The 20,593-nt window shown below is 39.3% G+C and overlaps 1 protein-coding gene across 6 annotated transcripts in view; it reads right to left on the bottom strand.

Moving 5' to 3' along the window:
• LOC127361872 (arf-GAP with Rho-GAP domain, ANK repeat and PH domain-containing protein 1) overlaps positions 1 to 20,593 on the bottom strand; it is a 50,079-nt gene that overhangs the window by 15,085 nt on the left and 14,401 nt on the right. For 4 of the 6 annotated variants that reach the window (XM_051396924.1, XM_051396923.1, XM_051396922.1 and 1 more), the window contains 15 exons: positions 17,555 to 17,715; positions 15,026 to 15,114; positions 14,852 to 14,934; positions 13,035 to 13,187; positions 12,580 to 12,649; positions 12,066 to 12,186; positions 11,688 to 11,872; positions 11,234 to 11,340; positions 10,032 to 10,231; positions 9,607 to 9,692; positions 8,931 to 9,113; positions 978 to 1,152; positions 557 to 700; positions 266 to 401; positions 36 to 138 (listed from right to left, as the gene is read on the bottom strand). In XM_051396924.1, coding sequence (XP_051252884.1) covers positions 36 to 138; positions 266 to 401; positions 557 to 700; positions 978 to 1,152; positions 8,931 to 9,113; positions 9,607 to 9,692; positions 10,032 to 10,231; positions 11,234 to 11,340; positions 11,688 to 11,872; positions 12,066 to 12,186; positions 12,580 to 12,649; positions 13,035 to 13,187; positions 14,852 to 14,934; positions 15,026 to 15,114; positions 17,555 to 17,715 — 1,996 coding nt within the window. Of the gene's footprint in view, positions 1 to 35; positions 139 to 265; positions 402 to 556; positions 701 to 977; positions 1,153 to 8,930; positions 9,114 to 9,606; positions 9,693 to 10,031; positions 10,232 to 11,233; positions 11,341 to 11,687; positions 11,873 to 12,065; positions 12,187 to 12,579; positions 12,650 to 13,034; positions 13,188 to 14,851; positions 14,935 to 15,025; positions 15,115 to 17,554; positions 17,716 to 18,086; positions 18,263 to 20,345; positions 20,367 to 20,593 lie in introns of those variants that run through there. The other 2 variants (XM_051396927.1, XM_051396925.1) reach the window with 2 other exon arrangements.

Consider the following 20,593-nt stretch of genomic DNA (forward strand, 5'->3'; position numbering starts at 1 on the left):
TGAGAATTACACCACAATATGTATTTGGTGGTTACCTTGGCAATAGACTTGACCCATTCCTTGTGGCTATCTGGGTCATCAGTGCCAAACAGATAGAGACGCTCTGACTCTGAGTAGAGCTCAAAGGTATGTTCATACCTGAGGGTTAGAAAGAGACGTTAGGAGGAAGTGTGACATAGGGCGATTAAAAAAAGAAAAAAGGAAGGGAGGAAAATAAGTAATTTGTGTCAAATAGCAGTGTTCATGGATCAGATTGTGTGTATACCCATGTTTCTCAGGAGTGTCGACAGCCAAACACACTATCTCTGAAGCCTTCAGCACTCCGTTCGGGTTCGAGTTCTTGTCGCTCTCATAGTAGCTGAAAGTGCCATCATTCAGCGTGCACCAGCGACGACTGAACTCTACATGGAGGCACAAATTAAGACTTACCAAGGATAAGATTAAGAAGTATAATCATACAAATGGCATCTATAGACACTGTAATTTTGGATGTTTTCTGTATAGTGTTCTTTATCGTGCATAATGTAGTGAGTGTAGTTAAGTGTTAGTTAGTTACCCTCTCTGGCCTTGCGCTCTGTGATAGCTCGCGCCATAGATCCCGTCTTGAACAGGAAGCCATTGTGAGACACACAAGGTGCTGTTGGGTAATGTGATGTGACCCATGGTTCCATTTCTCCGCCCACTTCTAACCGTGGTAGCTCTGCAGGACAAACAAACAAACAAACAAACACACAAACAAACAAAAAAGTTAAATAATCTTCTTGTGCAAAAAAAAAATCATACAGGCTGTCATCTACTAAGAGTCTATGTGGAAAACATTCAAAACGCTCCAAGGTATGACAGAAGAAATGTATGTTTGGTTATGTGACATTTAGATGTCGCATATCATTGATAAACAATTTTATAAAAAACCCTGCTCAACCCTTATGTAAGCATCATTAAAAAGAAAGGTTATATTATGTTATACTGTACTGTACCTGTGTTGAGATTGTGGCTAATTAACTCTGCCTGTAAAGGTTGTGAGTGTGCGTTGGCCAGGGAGAGAGGGGTGGGCCAACTCGCCATACCAGTTGAACAATTTACATCTGCACCGCAGAAAATCAGGCTTAATGTCTCCAGAACATCACTGCACTGCACATTTATACATAGAGCCTTGGGAGAAGAAGAGAAGAAGAGAAAATCAAAACACAAAGGCACACATTATAAGAATACTATTTTGATAGTATAACAATAGTGTTACAAATACTATTAAAACCAGTCTGGTTAGAAGGGAAAATCAATGGGAAAGGGAGACACTGAAATGAGACAGATGGGAGGGAGAGAAATGAAAGAAAAACAGATAAAATAAAGTAAGAAAGAATAATACTAAACTGATAATAAACTCATGACTTTTGTACTATGGTCCTGCAGCTACTTTAATCATGTGTTGTGATCCTCTGTCAGCTATGTTTTAAAAGGAAACAGTTGAGGTCAAACTCAGTGTGTCTGTGTAGGCAGGCATTAAAACCTGCAGCAGACCCTCTCCTGATCCAGAACCACCAACAGTATAGTGAGTTTTCTGATTGCTTCAGATGGCCTAGTACCTGTCAACGCTGCTATGTAAGTGGAAATGATTGCAGTGTCTTCTCTGTTATTGTTTTGTCAATGAAAAACTCAAGTAATTATTTTGGGATTTATAGGATCCGTGGCGCTTATTATTATGATGAAACTACCAACATAGTGTTCTCAATTGTTTTAAGTCTTGTGCCAAGTGTTGAGCAGTCTCTGAATCCACTCTATGCACATTTAATAACAAAGCAACCTGGAGCCAATTTATAGTGATTAGTCTGTAAGCCCCCATGAACCTTTTGCTTAATTTCAGAGGAGAGCTGGTGAAATGAAAACTGATCTAAGAGTAAAGGTAAAGCTAACTCATCTGAGAAACTTCTGCTACTCCTTAGGCAGGGCTGCACAATTATTTGTAGATAGATTTTATTAATTCTTATGCAATTCAGTGTTGCTGAAGTGTTACATTTACCGTTAAAGTGGACTAATTACAGCCTTTGAATGTGCAACATGAAGCCATTTGACCAAAAACACAAAGTTAAAATAGATACACACACATTAGGTGGGAAATAAAAAAAAAAGTATGTATATCTTTTGGAAAAACAGAAAAACAATAATTTGTTGGAAGTTAAAAATAAACATATAAACGTCAAAACATAAAAAGAGGAAGATCTTCCCACATTCAGAGCCCAAATTATTTGGAGATAACCAGGTTTTAAACCCAATGATGACAAACAAATACAGATTTCTGAACTGGACAACACTTAGAGCACAACCAAAGATAAAACTACAGTGTAGTTTTACCTTAAAGTAATAAAAAAAACACATTTTGTCCAAATGTTGTAAACTCAAATGTAAAGAAAGAGGAAGGAGAGTGAGGAGGGAATAGGAAAGAAGAATGTTATGACTGAGAAAAGGAGGATGTAGTGTTGTTACAGCTGAGGAACTCAGACTCATGCAATTACACACACACACACACACACACACACACACACACACACACACACACACACACACACACACACACACACACACACACACACACACACACACACACACACACACACACACACACACACACACACACACAGTAAGTCTGTTAAAACCAATAAGCTCTTTTGGATCTGATTGAGAAATTCCACAGCACTCTGTTACACATACAGACAGAACCCCTCCTCTATTTAAGCACTGTTGAGCTTCTACACACACATACAGACTAACAAACCAATTAACAAAGATTAAAATTGCACAAGAGACCCATACATACACACATTTCTCTGTCACACAGACCACTGAAATCATCTGAACAAAAAGCTTGTAGTCAGCCATCTGGAGTGGAACACATGCACATGAACACTCCAATAATCTCATCATATGGATCACATGACGATAGAGCTGGTATATGAGGCTTGGTAATGTTATTTCAAGCTGCACTCTAGGCACTTCAATGGCTGCAACAGTCTGTCGTAGTTTTCACTAGTTTCTTTTTATTTATAGATGGAACAATTTATATTGCCATTTTCAAGTAGACCTGACTAAATATTTTATGTGTGAAAGAGCATTTAAATTTAAATAAAACATTTTTTTTTTTTAAATTCACATTAAAGGTCCGGTGTGTAAAATTTAGGAGGATCTATTGGCAGAATGGAATGTAATATGCATAACTATGTTTTCATTAGTATATAATCCCCTAAAAATAAGGAGGGTTAATATAAGACACACAGTGGTGCTTTAACAGAAGTAGATGCAGTACAGTGAGTGACATCTGTCATCAAGGTTGAAGAAGAAATACAAGTCCAACTAGGGTAAAGGGGAACAGTAGAAGGAGGTGAAAGAGTTCAAAAGATTTAAGTCAGTCTGAATACCTACAATATGAAAGAACAGTAGGAAAAGTACAGCAGCATCTTGGAAAACTGGATCAATGGAAAACCATGTGTCCGTGTCAGTCTCTGGAGTGGGTTTGATTGACATTTTGTATCTTCACCTTTTTCTACTCGGATCTGGCGATTTTCTTGTTCTCTTTGCCTGGGAAACAATTCATTCTATGTCTCCTGTATTCCTCCACTATTTTTATGTAAGTCTTCTCACCACAATAATAAAATAAATAATAAAGTTAACTAATGTTGTTCTCTGGGCTTTTCACTATATATGAATTGAAGTCAGAAAGATTTAATACAGCAACATAGTTGGACAAACTGTACACTACAAACAAAAACACAGGTTTAGCCTGCTCTTCATCACTGGGGCTCTGAGAGAAAATGGCTGCCCATTTGCTGACTCCTATCTGATCCACTTTAACCATCACACTGACATGACCATCTTGTGTATCTGTTCTGGCTGAAGCTACAAGCCAGAAAGGTCAATACTTGAGATCGATCCCTGCATGATAACATTAGCCACAGTGCCAGGCCAAGCCATATCATGATATACTGTAATTTGACCACAGGCACATTGCAGTTCAGAAACAGTACCTTGCTACAAACAAGTACAGATCAGCGCACTGTGACGTTTTGTGTTGATACATTCCTTAGCCTAATGACTGTGTGCTCCAGTAAAAATGAACAAAATCAACCCTCTGTCCCATGTGGACATACATGTGAAAGCTATGTAGGTCAGTGTCCTGTAATGTATCAATAGCCAACCGTGTGCCTTCTGATCAAGGGAAGTGAACCAATCAGAACGAAGTAAAATGAGGAAATGGGTTTGAGTGTTTGAAGACCTCACGCCCTCCAACATCTGCTGCCTATGAAACAGGGAGTAATGTAATAACACACACACAAAGAGAGAGAGGAGAAGGGAATTCAAGAATCTTTCCCAATTTCCCCAGAGAGAGAGAGAAAGAGAGAGAGGGAGGGAGAGAGAGAGAGAGAGAGAGAGAGAGAGAGAGAGAGAGAGAGAGAGAGAGAGAGAGAGAGAGAGAGAGACAGAGAAAGATTTTATCTGGGTGTGTCTAAAATCACAGGCCTCCATCTGGCCTCTGCAGTTATATGGCACAGAATTGGAGGAAAAGAAAGAGATGAAGGGCACAGAAGAAAGAAAAATATTGTGAAAGGAAGATGAAAGCATTGCATTGAGGCACATTAATCAGAGACTGATTGTACTTGGCTACAAACTCAAAATTATACACTGGGACCCCCCCTAAGAACAGACACAAAGACACAAACGCAGCCGACTCTGCTTTGTCCATTTGACCATATACTGAACATGCAACCAAAGATACACCCACATTTATATATGTGTGTACACACGTCCATATATTAAATCCAGATGAGAAAGAGCAGTTACCCACATATGTTCCATCATTACCTCACCAGGGACAGTTTACAGAGAGAGAGGGAGATGGAGAAGGAGGTGTAAGTGAAAATTCAGACTCATTAAGATGGGGGAGAAGAATGAATATGACGTGAAGGGAACAAAAATACAAACACGCATAAAAAGACAGACAAAGATGACAGTGGGAAAAAAAAACACTGGGAAACAGAAAAGCATCATATCCCATCTCCCTGCACAATTGAAAAAAGATTTATGACTTAAAATCCAACAGTGTGAATAAGTAAATGAGAGGGTTGGCAAAAGGCAGAAGGATGAGACAAAAGAATGAGGAACAGCAGGGAATTTAATAGAAAGAAAGGAAAGTTGGAGCTTTTCTTCTGTGAAAGCAAGCCACTTTCCAAAACTATAAAAGCCCAACAACAAGCCCATAAAGAGTTTTTACAACTGACTCTCTATGTCAGTCTGTTCTAATAAGTACAAATAACATGCTGATTGTCACAAGCACACAGTCAACATAGACACAACAAACAAGCTCAAGAACACTCGCACCAGTCTTTGGTAGTGGTTGTCCAGGTGGGATGATATTAACTAACTTTTTATACTCATTGCCTTGTTGTAACAAATGCAACAAAGACACATGACAATAGTTTCACCTGCGATTACTGTCCCAAAATCAAATTTGGCACACATACTCTCAAACTGTCAAAACTTCTCTCAGTGTTTAAAGAACCCGATGCCATACTGAACATTTCTCTGTCAAACATATTTCTATGCTCCACCCAGTGCTCTTTGGCTTCTTTGCTCTCTCACAAACACCATAAAGGAAACCACCAAACATTTCAACACAGCATTTCAAGCATGTCAATTCAACTGAAAATGTTTCAAACATCAGTGTAATGTTTAATCATTCTTAACACACTACAGATAAATGTCTTCAAAAAAAAGAAGAAGTTGAGGTTCCCTGAAAAATCGCTCAAACACACATTATGAAAAACATGAACCCTATGTTCTTACAAACAGATATGTAACCCACTTAATGAATGAAAGACTGTTGAAAACATCAATAGCTGACTACCTAGTGTAAAAGAGGACAAAAGGCAAAGAGAGAGGGGAAACAAAACAGGAGGGGACAGAGTGAGTGAGAGTGAGTGAGACAATGATGTCCATTGACAGAGGTGAGCCTTCATCTAACTCTGAGAACACATGGACACACTCACAAGCACAGAGAAAGAGAGCAACGCAGACAAAAAATACACAAAAAGGCACACAAACATGCCTACACACCCACATTAATATGCATGTTAACGTATCTCAGCCCACTCCAGTGAAAAACATACAGACACACAATAACTCTAATGTGCTCACTAACATAGAGCTACAGTGCAGCTGTCCTTACAGTCCCAAGACAAAACTATGCCCCATAAACACGCTCAAATATGTGTTTGTTCAACTGCACTGAATCCACATACTGTCAGAGATCCAAAGTCCGTTGACACACATTCCTAAACTCACACTAACCTACCTTCATTAAAACACACATTCACACTCACATTCTTTACAGACATAATTTACAAGAACACAGAGATACAGTCACACAACACACTTTCACTACCCTCTCATACAGCTCACCAGCACACACAACCTTACCTGTACATTTTCAGTTCCTTTCAATCACTCCTATGTTTGAATGTTAGTCAAACACAGACACGCACACAAAGCTGCAAATTACAAAAACTAAATCTAGTTTGTGGTGCTTTAGTCTGGCAGAAAGTTGAGGGAATGCTACCCACTTACAAATAAGAAAATGAGCCAGGAGTGAAGAGATCAACTTTCTTCAGCAGTCCCAGCCAAACAATGAGGAGGAGAGGAGGAGAAGCGAGGGGGAGGCGGAGTTACAGCACATTCCAGCTAAAGCAGTGAGTAATGATGTCACATTCAGAAAAAAAAGAAAAACAAAGAAGAAAGGAAATCGAGAAGTGGGGATAAAAAGCCAGGACTGGATAAACAAACACCTGAATGTGGCCCAAGACACTCTTGCACACCAACTTAGGTTTTTCTCTCCTCCATTCAGACTCATATACACACATACACTGCCTTACTGTCAAATGCCTTTTCACATAACTGCAAGGTTAACAGAAACACATTGCAGAGTCAATTATTTTTCAAGACACACCCAAGTGGAAAGAGTAGCAATGCAGAGCTGAAGAACTTTAAGTATTTGGTGACAGAGAAGAGAAGACAGAGAAGAACAGGTAGATCAGCAATCATCAGTAAATATTTGTTTCAAATGACGGGAAGTAGTTCAAAATCCAGAGAGATCACATTCTTAAGAGACAGCCCAAGAGAGTAAACAGTAACAGGAAAAACAGATAGCTATCATGGAGGAGGAATGAATGAAGAAGGGAGGACCAGCAGCTCAACAAAAATGGTTTTAAATCAAAACAAACAGTGATTGGTGTGTGTGAGACATTAAGAAAACTTCCTTTATCTCCCTCTGCACATCCCAAACACAGTGACACACACACACACACACAGATAAGATTGAACGCTTGAGGGAAGAAAAACAGAACTCACAGTCAGGTGCTAAATGTGACTCACTCACCCACTCAGTGTCTGTGAGCAGTGCACATTGTTTGTGGTAAGTGGGTTAAGCAGCTAATGAGTGACCAAGCCGCGTCTGAAATACTATGACATTTACTGCACACAGTGGAGCACAGCAAAGGCACAATATATAATCCTCCGTTCTAAAATGTCCTGCTTCTGACTTTTACGAACCAGCTTCATCATCTCAAGAGGGCACAGGTATATATGTTTTCTGCCCTCCACTGACAATGACACAAGGACAGATAACCTGGTTGTCCATCTTGAAGTCTCAGTACAGTCACTCCACTTTGAGCCAGTTATCTAGATTATTGCAGTTGGCAGACTCTGCTTAAAACACTGGACTTCATCAGGAATTTGGCCAGCTTTTCTGATCTAGGAAACTGCATTTCAGTCCAACAGTGAGTTCAAATCAGTTCCTCGAATGCCCCACTTCGGGGTAAAGTGACAAATGTAGCTTGTCTTAGTCAACTAGCTGGGAAAGGAGAAAAAAACATCAACCAGTGAAAGAGTCAATTGTAGACTGGCTACTTTATTGTCACTGATTGGAGAGGTGTGTGACAACCTAATATATACTAGATAGATAGATAGATAGATAGATAGATAGATAGATAGATAGATAGATAGATAGATAGATAGATAGATAGATAGATAGATAGATAGATAGATAGATAGATAGATAGATAGATAGATAGATAGATAGATAGATAGATAGAGATACTTTATTTATCCCGAGGGAAATTCAAGATACTGTCAATGGTGACAACATATTTGCTATTTCAGACATTTAAGGTGAGCATGCTGAGTGCTTTCACATTTACTTGATAATGATTAAATGCTCTCCTTTATTAGATTCCAAAAAGTGCATTTACATCAAGGGTCTCACTTCTTTTTTATGTTACTTTTAACTGGCTCCATAGAAAAAGTCTGTTTTGTTGTCTTTCTGTCAGTCAATCACTCTTAACAGGTCAGTACAAGAACGAACACTCAAAGGACCTAAAAATACACAATATATGGTCACTTCTTTGTTCTTGGAATCTGGGTCATGGTCTGAGTAGTAAGCAAGCAGATGTACTGTATATGCCTGTGTGTATATGCCTGTGCACACACACACACACACACACACACACACACACACACACACACACACACACACACACACACACACACACACACACACACACACACACACACACACACACACACACACACACACACACACACACACACACACACTCTCCAGTCACAACTAAGCCTACGACCCTCTATGAAGTTATGCACACAGCTGCTACAGAAAAGTTTAAGAGAGCCGGAGTATTGTGAGGCAAAGGGAACGGTCTCCAACAAATGAATGAAGTCAGCATGATGGGTAAAAAAAGACAGCTTAGTCATAGTGGGTTGCTAAACCAACCACCTCAACTGCTATAAATCCTCCCTGTGTACGAAAGCCTTTCTTTCCCAAGGTATGTTGACTAACTCTGACTCTGAAGCAAACAATCAAAGCAACTTACATTGTTGAGCTCTCTCTGGTTTCCGTACAGAGGGTGGTACTTCCTGTATTTGCCCTGGCGGTATTTGTTGGTGATGAAGCGTCGCCTCTCTTCGCTGCAGCTAGAGGGTGTCAAAGCTTCACTTGGCGGGATGTTAGCTGCCCAGAAACTGTTTACCCGCTCGTTGCCTAGCAACAGGAACACCTAAATCCCAGGTGGGGTTTAGGAGAAGTTTCCACATTAAGAAGGGTAGGAAGCATGTGTGATAATATACAGTGTTTATCATGTATATGTGTACATTTTTAGTATTATTATTTTTATTGCATTATATTGGATTAAGTTGCATTAAGTTTTTAATAGTCTCTACCCTCCTGTGTGTAAATTAAAACAATGCAGCCCATTACAACCACAACTACTGCCTTTAGTTGAATCCAAATCCCTGACACAGTGTCAACAAAACATTCTAAGCTTCACTAAGATTAGCTGCACGGCTATTGTATAAGACTGTACTACATAACATCTCTGTCTGGCTTAAAGCAACTAAATGAATGCCATGACATAAACAAATGTCATGAATAAGTAGCTAAGTTAAATATTGTATGATCTTGACATGTCATTTAATCTGTATAAAAAAAACAATGACCAACAACCAGGTCTCATAAGCCTTTAGGTAGATTGTGTGTATGTGTGTGTGTACCTGTAAAAGCTCCTCTGTCCAGACTTTTCTGTCCATCTTCAGACTACGAACCTTTGAGATGCTAGGACCCAGTCCTCTGTGCTGTCCTGAAACACGCACACACACATTTTGAAGACAAATTGCATCCTGTGTACCTTTGACCGTGTAACAATACTGTGAAATTCTAGAGCTTAGCCACAACCACAAGAGGCGAATAAATATTTGACCTATGATCCATATACCTGTGTTTTATAACACACAGCAAATATATAAATAAATCAACAAATCCCCAGTATGATTCTCAACACATTTTGAAGACCTGAATGAATATGTAAATCATCAAAAACAGACTGACAACAATGTCAAACATTGTTCAATGTTATTTGCAAAAAAACACAAACATAGGTAAACAAAAATACGGATGAATCCAAACCACACACACAAACCTGCGCATCGTTTGCAGACCACCACACACAAGTTGATGGCAGCCCATTCCGGCTTGGGAGCCCCGCAGTCGGCACAGAAACTGTTGCTAGGCTCCGCCCAGATCCGCTCTGCCACCTCGCTATTCGACAAGGCCTCACCTATAGCATCCCGCATGGCATCCACCCATTGCTCTCGCAGCTGCTCCGACTCTGCGATGAAACTGCGCAGAGACACAAACACACGGCCGAGTGTCAACGCTGACATGATGGTGTTGATAACAACTACCAAGTGACAGAAATAAAAAGCCTGTTTGCCCTGTGTGGTTCTGTGTGTGTGTGTGTGTGTGTGTGTGTGTGTGTGTGTGTGTGTGTGTGTGTGTGTGTGTGTGTGTGAGAGAGTTTTTCCTTATGCTCATGAGCCCACTGAGTACTGACTCTTGCTCTGCTCTTGTTTTGCTAAATATACTTGAGTCCAAGACTGGAAACTATACAAACATGTACACACATAGACACACATAGACAGATTTGTGGCTTGACACAGTCTCGCATGTCTGAATCCTTCCTCTTCTCATCCATCTCACAACACGTTGGTCACTCTGTCCCACACGTACAGACACTTCTCAAACGACTAGAGTTGCAAAAATGCACACTTACAGCGAGACACACACTGACACACAGTCCAACTCTTATACAAATACACAAGTCTTTTCAGATTTCCCCATCCTGTCAAGCTGAGCTCTTGCACTGCAGGCTGTGCACTGTCAGCCAAAAGACCACACACACCACACCAACACATACACACACACACACACACACACACACACACACACACACACACACACACACACACACACACACACACACACACACACACACACACACACACACACACAAAGGGCTTTTCACATTCTCAAAAGATGTCCAGCTGAGGACTCTGAGGATAGTTGGACGATGGGAGTTCTCAGTAAAACAACATGATCTAGTTTCCCATAAGTATCCCAGCACCAAAACCAACTGAGTCAGACAATGAGTGATGATTATGTTTGCACTTATGGGAAAACTTAAACAACCAGACTATGTACAGTGCATACAATGTATGCATGTACACAAGATACTTATAGAAGATACACAGACAAAGCACACACGTAAGTCAATAGTTTAAGTTTACTATACACACATAGCAAAGAGAGTCTGTATGTTGCATTTTTGTGTACATGCAGTACCTGAATATGCGGTAAGGTGTAGTAAGATCAAAGCTCCGACGATCTGTGTCTTTAACATTTCCTACATTCATCTCGATGGATGTGATACCCACACCTATACGATAGTCCTGGAGGAAAGAGAGTACAAATTTAACCTTACATTTAGATGATATTCGATTTGACTTTTGACTTGTATAACACTGTGAAATTAAACATTTTCAGAATGTGCAGAAAAAGCTAAAAACAGAAATGGCAGAATGATACATAATATTTTTTTTCTGTGTCACTTATGGATCATATATTGAGTTTTAATCACTCAACATAACTAGTTTTTGGTGCAGTTTTCATTATTTAACACTCAGATTTCTTCTGTATACTATTTTGCAAAATAAAGACTAAAAAATAAGTAGTTATCTAATATATATTTCTATATTGATTGACTGCTCATCTGCAATCACACACAGAAGATCCTTACCTCACTGTTTTTGTAGAGGAAGACTTTATCTGAGGCGACAACAGTATAAAGTTTTGAACGTAAGCCTCTGAGCTCCAGACAGCCCTGATAGTCTGGGGTCAAAGGAGAGCTAGGACTCATGGTGTTGCGCGGCTGGCGCCCCCTGGTGCAGTCCTGCAGTACAGTCACCCAGTCGTTTCTCTCGACTGTATGGACGTGCCAACACATATATGAATAAACATGTTTAGCAAGAAATGCATGGATAAATACATGTGAATCAATATACATTCACATTTGTGTATATATAAAACATATGCAGGTATGACATATTGCAAACAGTAAGAGACATTATTTCTTTATGTATGCACACACAGAGATGACCAGAGAAAATAGACAGACCTTCACTTTCAGCCCTGAAGATAAATGTTCGATTGCTTGTGACCACCTCAAACTTCAGCTCTCCCACACTGGTCACATTAGTGATGAAAGCAGTAGAGATGATGCCCTTAGAATACACCTCCTGCAACACACCACACACACAGAAATAATGACTCTGTTTAACAGATCCATATCTAACATATATGCAGGAAGTGTGAGCGGATTTGGCAATCCACACAGAAAGCAAGGAAATACAATCTATAAATAAATCAATCAGTCATCATCAGTAATAAAAAAAATAAAAAACAAATTTTTTGCTGTCAGTCAGCGTGGTGATTTGGCCGGCTGCAGTCCTTTCAAGAGCTGACAGATGGTTCTGATGACCGTGATGGCCGAACATAAGTCGGGGTTGGTGTGGACTGAACAGAGTGGATGAGTCAGTAAGCGCCTGCCTACTGCTCACGTCTTGCTTTTGATGTAGAGTTCCAGTAATAATAGTGACTAATGTGATGGAGTTATTGTTGTTTGTTGTTACCTTGTCATTATCAAAGTATCTCAGGTAGTCAGCGTCCAGCTTTACCCATCGTCTCTGATAATAAAGGGCCCTGCGTACGAGAACACACACACACAAACACATTCGAAGTGTGAAGCACATACAAGGTTTTGCATTGTAAAACTGGGTAGTATTTTGATGTGTTTTTTAAGTATAACATTTTTTATGTTTTATGTTTCATTGTAACTATTAATAGTGAGCCTAATACTTAATGGCGAGCAAGTGTATAATTTTAAAAGTAATTTTGTGAATAACAGAATGAAAGGCATAAAAAAATGCTATGTTGTATTTGTTGAGGTATAAAAACAGCCCTAAGAATCTCACAATGAAACCCTACCTTGATCTTACGTATGTCAGGTACACAAGCAGGCATATGAGTATTGGTTGATGCCCTTTTTAGCAGAACAGAATGTGTGCTTATGTGTTGGCATCCATACCCCTGAGGTGGATTCTTGTCCAGCCAGCCCATCTTGATGACAGCATCCAGCTGAGAGCTGTCTTCTTTAGAGGCTGATGACAGTCTGCCAGAGTTTGGCAGGTAGACACTGCCTTGGAGGTTGCTAATGCTCCCATCCTGCCATAGGGTAGGCCTTATGTGCACAGAAATAAGCACACACAGACACACAAAGACATAGTAAACTATATTTCCAGAAATAAACCTGAAATTAATGTATGATAACAATCTTGTATAAATTCTTTCTAAACAAATCGTTTAATCTCAGTTAAATGTAATTGCCATTTAATTGAACTTTATCAGCCAGGAAACAAACAAGCATACATTTTGTGTCCCCATGGAAACCAAAGGCGTACACGTTTCTGTAGGACACCAATAATAAGTTTCTGTTTATGATAGATTTCATCTAACTGGTGTGTTGTAGTTTAGTTTGGTTTGGACCTGTGCACTCCATTTTCACAGTTTTATATTACAGTTACACAACAGCTGGTATTAATACAATACACATTAAAAAAGAATCACTGGTAAAACATTTTTGCTGAGGTCTGCGCCAGTTCAATGGCTGAGCTACAAAGTGTTCTTAAGGTGCACACCTTTAGTTATCCTTTTTCACTTGCTTCTGTCTCGCAGTTGTTGTACATTGCAGAATGTGGTCTCTGCAGTGAGTAGTTGGTATTTGTGCAATATTTAACCTATTGTTTATCTATATTGTGCCATTTCAGGTAAGAACCATTACGTCTCCTCGTGCTCCAAAGACAATGACCACACACACCTGTGTATATTTATTACTTGATTGTGTGACGTGACCAATAACCAACATGTTTCTGCCCCATTGTGACGTGGCATATTAGTATCCAAACAATATAAACTACTATTTCAAAAACAAACCAAAAAACACCTTAGTTTGCTCTAGCATTAGGATTTGCAGAGTTGGTTACATTCACAATTAGTTTGCCAGGGCAAAATCAGTGAGTGCTTTAAGGCTCTGAACTTTCTAAACCTTAACATGCCAGGTAGAATATATAAATACCACTGTTGAAAAAGTACTATCATGCTCCTGTGTATGGAGATTTAATCGTGGATGAAATAGACTTGGCAGTCTTGACTCTGACAGTCAAAGATGTGGAGCGTGGGTGGAGCAGGGGCGGACTGAATAAAGCCTGATTACTGAAAATAGCCACCTGTGACGGTACCTACTTGTCACTCACAGCGGCTTTGGCCTTAATTATGCATAACTTTAAGCCTTGATATAATTTATGTGTAAAAAAAAAAATCACCCATATAAGGGAAATTTAGCTTAGAGACCAAAATTACATTTTGTACCAGGCTGTAAACATGCTTATTTCTGCTATAAATTTGGGACTTATGGAGATTCACTCAATTCCGTAGCAGGCCTCAAGTGGCCGTTTGAGGAACTGCAGTTTTTGTTACCAGGTTGCTGCTTGAATGTGACAGGATCAAGCATGTCTCAATTCACCCTTTGTCACTCTTTCAAGCTCTCAAACACTTTCATAATACCATTCTACCATTCTACACTGAACAATGACAACACTGTCAAAACATCCAAACCGCTCAGTCTAATAGTCACGCCTATACACTAAATTATACTAGCAAGACAGATCATTATATTCACAACCTTTTGGCACAGACACTTCAAGCATAAGTTATACTTAAACACAAAGTTAATGTCGAATGAGCAAACAAAGCCTGAGAGCAATTCTGGTGGGTAAATCTATTTATGGTGGTTATTTGTTGCCTATTAGATAGGCTAGTTTGTTTGTGTGTTGATGCATGACTCACTCATCATCATCCAACATCTCATCGTCGCTGCACAAAGAATTGTATCGTTTCTTTGGCTGTCCGGGCACTTGCAGTGACATATCCTATTGGAGGACAGAGCCGTCATTCACATTGTGAAAGATGAGAAGAGGAAGAATCGTGTGAAAAAAAAAAAGAGGAAACATTCTCACTTACCGTGTCTGGTGCGTTCATTCGAAGACCACTGGGGACAAACAAATCTGGATCCTCGTATTCATCAGAATTATCATTGAGTGAATTCAACCCTGAGGGAGGGAACAGAAGTAGAGGTTGTACAGCTTTAGTTGGCTTTAAGTCTGTTTGCAGGGAAACAAAAAGAACATACACAATATAATGATGTCCTATCAAGACAAGAGGGAAATATTCAACTATTTATTTCTATAAAATTCTTCCCAGAATTTAACAAACTTCAAACAATCTGTACTAACACGCAATCATATTTGGACAAGCCTCAATTAACCATAATGCAACACTCAGCTATTATACAAGACATATTTCCATCGTTACAAGTGGTTGATAACAGCACTGATTATACCAGTTACTCAAGTTATCCGCTTAGGGTTTAGAGTGTTAGCTGCGTTAATCTATGTTTGTGTACAAAAACTAAATGGTCTGAGACGAACAGCTGAGAGTGTTACTATGCATATAACAGTCAGTCTGGTAGGACTCTCTCTCTCTCTCTCTCTCTCTCTCTCTCTCTCTCTCTCTCTCTCTCTCTCTCTCTCCGAACTAGCCTGTCAGGTTGAACAACTAAATGACACATATTAGTCATAGTCATATTCCCTCCAGCATATGAGATTAAGTAAACAATATCAAGTTGAAACATTCAGTCCAAAATACTTTGAACAAACATAACTTGCACAGAGGCTTTTTCTATTAACCAACCTGTGGCCCTTTGCTGTGTCATTCCCTCTCTCTCCCCCCTTTCCTGTCACTCTTCAGCTGTGACTATCAAGTAAGGGCAATAAAAGCCCAAAATAAATAAATATATTTTAAAAAACACCTCAATCATCTATGTGAAACATAACTTTTAAACTGCCCAGGTGGTACTACATGGGTTCAAATATATTTAGACTTGAAACTTGAAACGCCAGCCTCAAGTGGGCCTCAAAACTGTAATACCTGTTCTATAATGCCAGCTGATCTGACTGAATTAAACCTGGTTTACTAAATGCACACTCATGATCTTAAAACAGAGATCTGAGACATCAAGCATAGATCACACCAACTCACAGAGGAGATCAGGCATGTAAAGAGAAAGCTGCAGTGTTCGTGACCACACAGCGAGTCTTATTTTCAGGTGATTATACATAAAGAACAAAATACCTCTGACAATAGATCCTCCAGTTACACACTGGACCTTTTAACTACTTTTTTTACAGACACAGTCCGTTTCATTTCTTTAATTTTCATACATGACATTTGTGACATGAGTGAAAATGCTACTTTCACTATGAAGCTACAGCCATGGATCAGAATAACCTATTCGCTCATGTAAAAGTAGCCTGAAGCAAGATATATTTGTACGCACTTGTGTTGAGTGTGTGACTGTTATATAAATCGTTTAAAGTCTGAGTTCTACATTTTAGTTAAACAATAACTGCGGCCCTAATGTCAAATTGTGACAAATCTGACACACTGCAGTTTGACTGTAACTCACTGTTTGTTCACAGCAGTAAAGAAGGACAGCAGAGGAGGTGCTTTGGAGATACCACTGGGTTTTCATCTGGTGGGCAGACTTTATAACTGGTTAAGCTTCAAGTGGAACTAAGCTTGAAAATTAGCCAGACTGGAAGCAGGCTAATATGACGTTTCCATGGTAACTAGTCTTATTTAAAACTGCTTTACAGAAATTAATTTGGTGAAATGAAGCCTAATTTACCTGGATAAACTTGCATTAACTGGTTATCTCGCTTCAGGAAACACCAGTAGCAGAAGGAAACATTGCAGGTTTCGAAATGATTCACAATTTTTTTTTACCAGCTGGACTTGAAAAAAAGACATTCAGTGTGTTCGGTTTATGGACACAAACAACATGTTTTCTGAGAAACAGTGGATATAACGAAAACTACAATACAAACTACATCTGGTTTAATCCTCACTCAAGTCCTTCTGCTGTCTAAATGGATCAAGTGCGATACATAGCAGTCTTTCCTGCATATACTGAATGTAGGTTCCTGTTACATTTCATCCTGTGCTGAATGTGTTAGATATTTCAGCATCATTTAAAAGGTCCACTGTGTAATATTAATGAATATATATTGGCAAAAATGGAATCTAATATTCAAAGCTATGTGTTTATCAGTGCATAATCACCTGAAAATATGTTTTTGTTACCTTAGAATTAACCGTTTTATCTATAGACACCGCGGCTCACCCCCCGTGGAGGCCACCATGTCGAAGTGCCATGTTTCTACAGTTGTCCAGAAGGGACAAACCTAGACTCTAGATAGGGCCATTCATATCTTTCTCTCTCGTGACCAGTAAGGGAAGATTAAACGAGTGAGTTGCAATCTGAAACTACAAATTACACTGCCAGATACCACTAAATACACACTGGACCTTTAATGCAGAACTTGAGCAATGTCTATTTTTGTACAGTTCATAGTGTTGTGGTATTGCCTATTTCTATAATAAAAGAATACATTAATATAATAAGTTTTATATGCTGATCATAATACTCACGGGGAGGTTGGGAGACCCTCTTGGAGGGCAGAGCCGGCTGAGTGTCAAGTTGAGTTGTCTGTTGTGTGTTTTCGACAGTTTGTGGTATCCTGATGCGAGGTGGGACCTGTGGAGTTTGGTCTTTCTGCATCTCATCAGCAGTTGTCTTAGTGGGAGAGGGGCTGGGGGATAAAGGGGTACAAGACAAGTCAATAGAGGTTTGGAGAGTAGGAGATGAGTCCTCGGACACAGAGGTAATCTGAGACCGGGTAAAAATTCCACAAAGACGGCTGATTCTATACATCCTCTGTTGGGAAGAAAGCCCTTCTCCCTTTCTCCCCTCAGGTCTTGTCTTTTCTCATTCCATAGTAAAAACTACAAAAATAACAGCATTTGAGATTTTACTACGCGCACCTAATGCAAAAATTAAAAAAATAAAAATCTGGTAGGCAACAAAGTTACACAGAGCTCTCACAGGAAATGCATGAAGAAAAAGAAAAGAAAACCACTCAGGTAACAATTCCAGTTGCCTGATTCAGTCCACATTACTGACTGCTGCTCTGGAGCCGCAGTCTTCTTCAGTGGCACGAGAAGTGATCCCAGAGCTGTGGCAATACAGTGTCCCTTCGCTCTGCTTATGACTGCCTCGTTTTCCTTCACTACTTCTGGTGTAAGCAACAAGTCTGAACCTGCCTCATCCTGCAGGATCTCCATGTAAACTCAGCATACCTCTGGATCCCCCCCACAAACACACACAAACACAGTATGTATGTGAGCATTAGAGATGTGCTGGTTTACCGATTGTACATGTACTGCGGTGATTGGAGAAACATTCTCATCGTAACAATACCACCAACAATTTCTATTACTGTCATTATCATGATTACCGCTGTTTCAGATGGCACCATAAACACTTTATTGGCAGGTTTGTTTGACCTTTTTACTAGTCAAACAGCAGATGAGGTAACAATACACTCAACTCACAATTTGATACATTTTACAATACTGGGTTCACAATATGATTTTTTAACTAAATAAAATTTAAGACACATGACTTTAATCCTCAGACCATATTTCGTCTTATATTTTCATTATCGAATTAGAATCCTTTTTTATAAACTGTGCAAGACAATGCATATTTGCTTTTTTTTTATAAACGTGAAACTGATGTCTTTGACCCTTGATACAGTTTTTATCAATATGAACTTTCTGGCAATATATCTTTACATTCAAACAGCCACAGCTGCCACAGCAGGACCAGGAAACCAGGCTCCTCGTCTGCCCAGCCCTACCTCTAGCTACTCTGGCCATTACTTGGCCTTTTTATCTCTAGTGTGCGTTCAGGCATGGACTCACATTAAATGCACACATAGTGACACGCATATCTACCCATCCTTTCATTTTGCGACGCTTCTTCAATGGTGTTAGTGTTAGTGTTAGTATTAGTATTCGTACCTCTCCCTAGCTACTTCCTCTAGCTCTTCCTGAGTGATCCCAAGCTGTTTCAGGGCCACAATGGATGTATATAATGCATGCAGGGAATTGGGAGATGGTCTCCCACAGCATCTTACCCTCACTATTCTACAATACCTCAGGATTTTTAACTCCTCCACTTGTTCCCACTACCACTCATGTAGTGCAATTGTAATATTGGCAGCAGTAATAATATGATTGCGTTTCTCAATAAAACACATTCCCACAGGGTCAGTGAGCCTGACGCTGAAAGGAAATTGTACATTGATTCATCAAATATTAATATATCTGCTCATGAACAGATGACCATTAATGCAAACTGAAAAACCAGCACCCTTATTAAAGTGGTTTGGGTGTGAAGACAATGCACATAAGCACAGTATACATATACACACATATTTAGATATTCAAATATCTCTTGCATTGTTGTATTTTGGGTATGCATCACAACATGTTCTTACTGTAATCAGCAATTTATTCCTTCATATAAATTCACACTTATATGTATGTTTGCAAATACATATGCTACCATATACTATGTATACAGCACTGTAATGAACCACACAATACAGTACATTTGCTGCTGTTTTTAACAGATTTTCTAGCTTACTACTTTATTATTATTTTCTGTCTTTCGGTTACTCATGAAGACACTTACCATTGTGAAATGGAATCCTTCACACAATGCTAAACTTCCTTCACAACATTATTTCCATGCTGACAGGAAAGTCAAGAGTGAGCACATAGGCCTGGTTTCTATCCATCGAGTATTGTGAAAGTTCCTCATTATTCCTCCGTATTTTGTGAATTTCCTTCATTACAGTCACAATGATCAGCTCCCACACTTGCAAGAACGTGTTATAAGTCACACATCATAGAAAACAGCTTCCGACCAAACATAAATAAAATTTCCCTTTGTTTCCAAACAAATCTTCCGTTTAGTAAGAAGAAAGATTTTCCTTGCCGCTCTATCCCATTTAATGTACTATAGAGGCAACATACTCAATTTGTAGTTGTCAAAACTTAAAAAACGGTTTCGTCATTAATTGTCTATGGGATCAAACTAACATAAAAATAAACTGCTCGGTTGTGTTAGTTTTATTTTAAGTTTAAGGGGCCGGTGCCATGTCAAGACAAAGAACACAAACATGTATACAACAAAGACAGCCTGAATATATATTACACTGCTTCGTCATGCACTTGGGTTCCAGCACGAGAAACATATTTATGAAGTAGCTAACTATAAATTCAAAACTCTAAATGTATATTCTATTCATTAGCTCTATTTAATAATAAACCAGAAAACGATACACAAGACTCACAATGACGGGAAACTGACCTGTTGACACAGTTCCTCCTTTTTCTCAGAGGAAGAGTGCTGAGAGAGGGACAAGTTAGGTGCTATATATAACCGGCTCTCTGCTACCTAACAGATGACATTAGACCGAAGAAACAATGACCATTCTTTTCTCCTCCCACACCATGTGTATGTGAACTTATTTGGGGCAATTTTTTACACTTCATCCCTCGATTAACTGACAATAGCTGATGGACCCCTTTGTCACAGTGTTAACAGATATGAGGCAC

The sequence above is a fragment of the Dicentrarchus labrax genome, unplaced genomic scaffold (assembly GCF_905237075.1).
Source record: "Dicentrarchus labrax unplaced genomic scaffold, dlabrax2021, whole genome shotgun sequence".
Taxonomy (NCBI): domain Eukaryota; kingdom Metazoa; phylum Chordata; class Actinopteri; family Moronidae; genus Dicentrarchus; species Dicentrarchus labrax.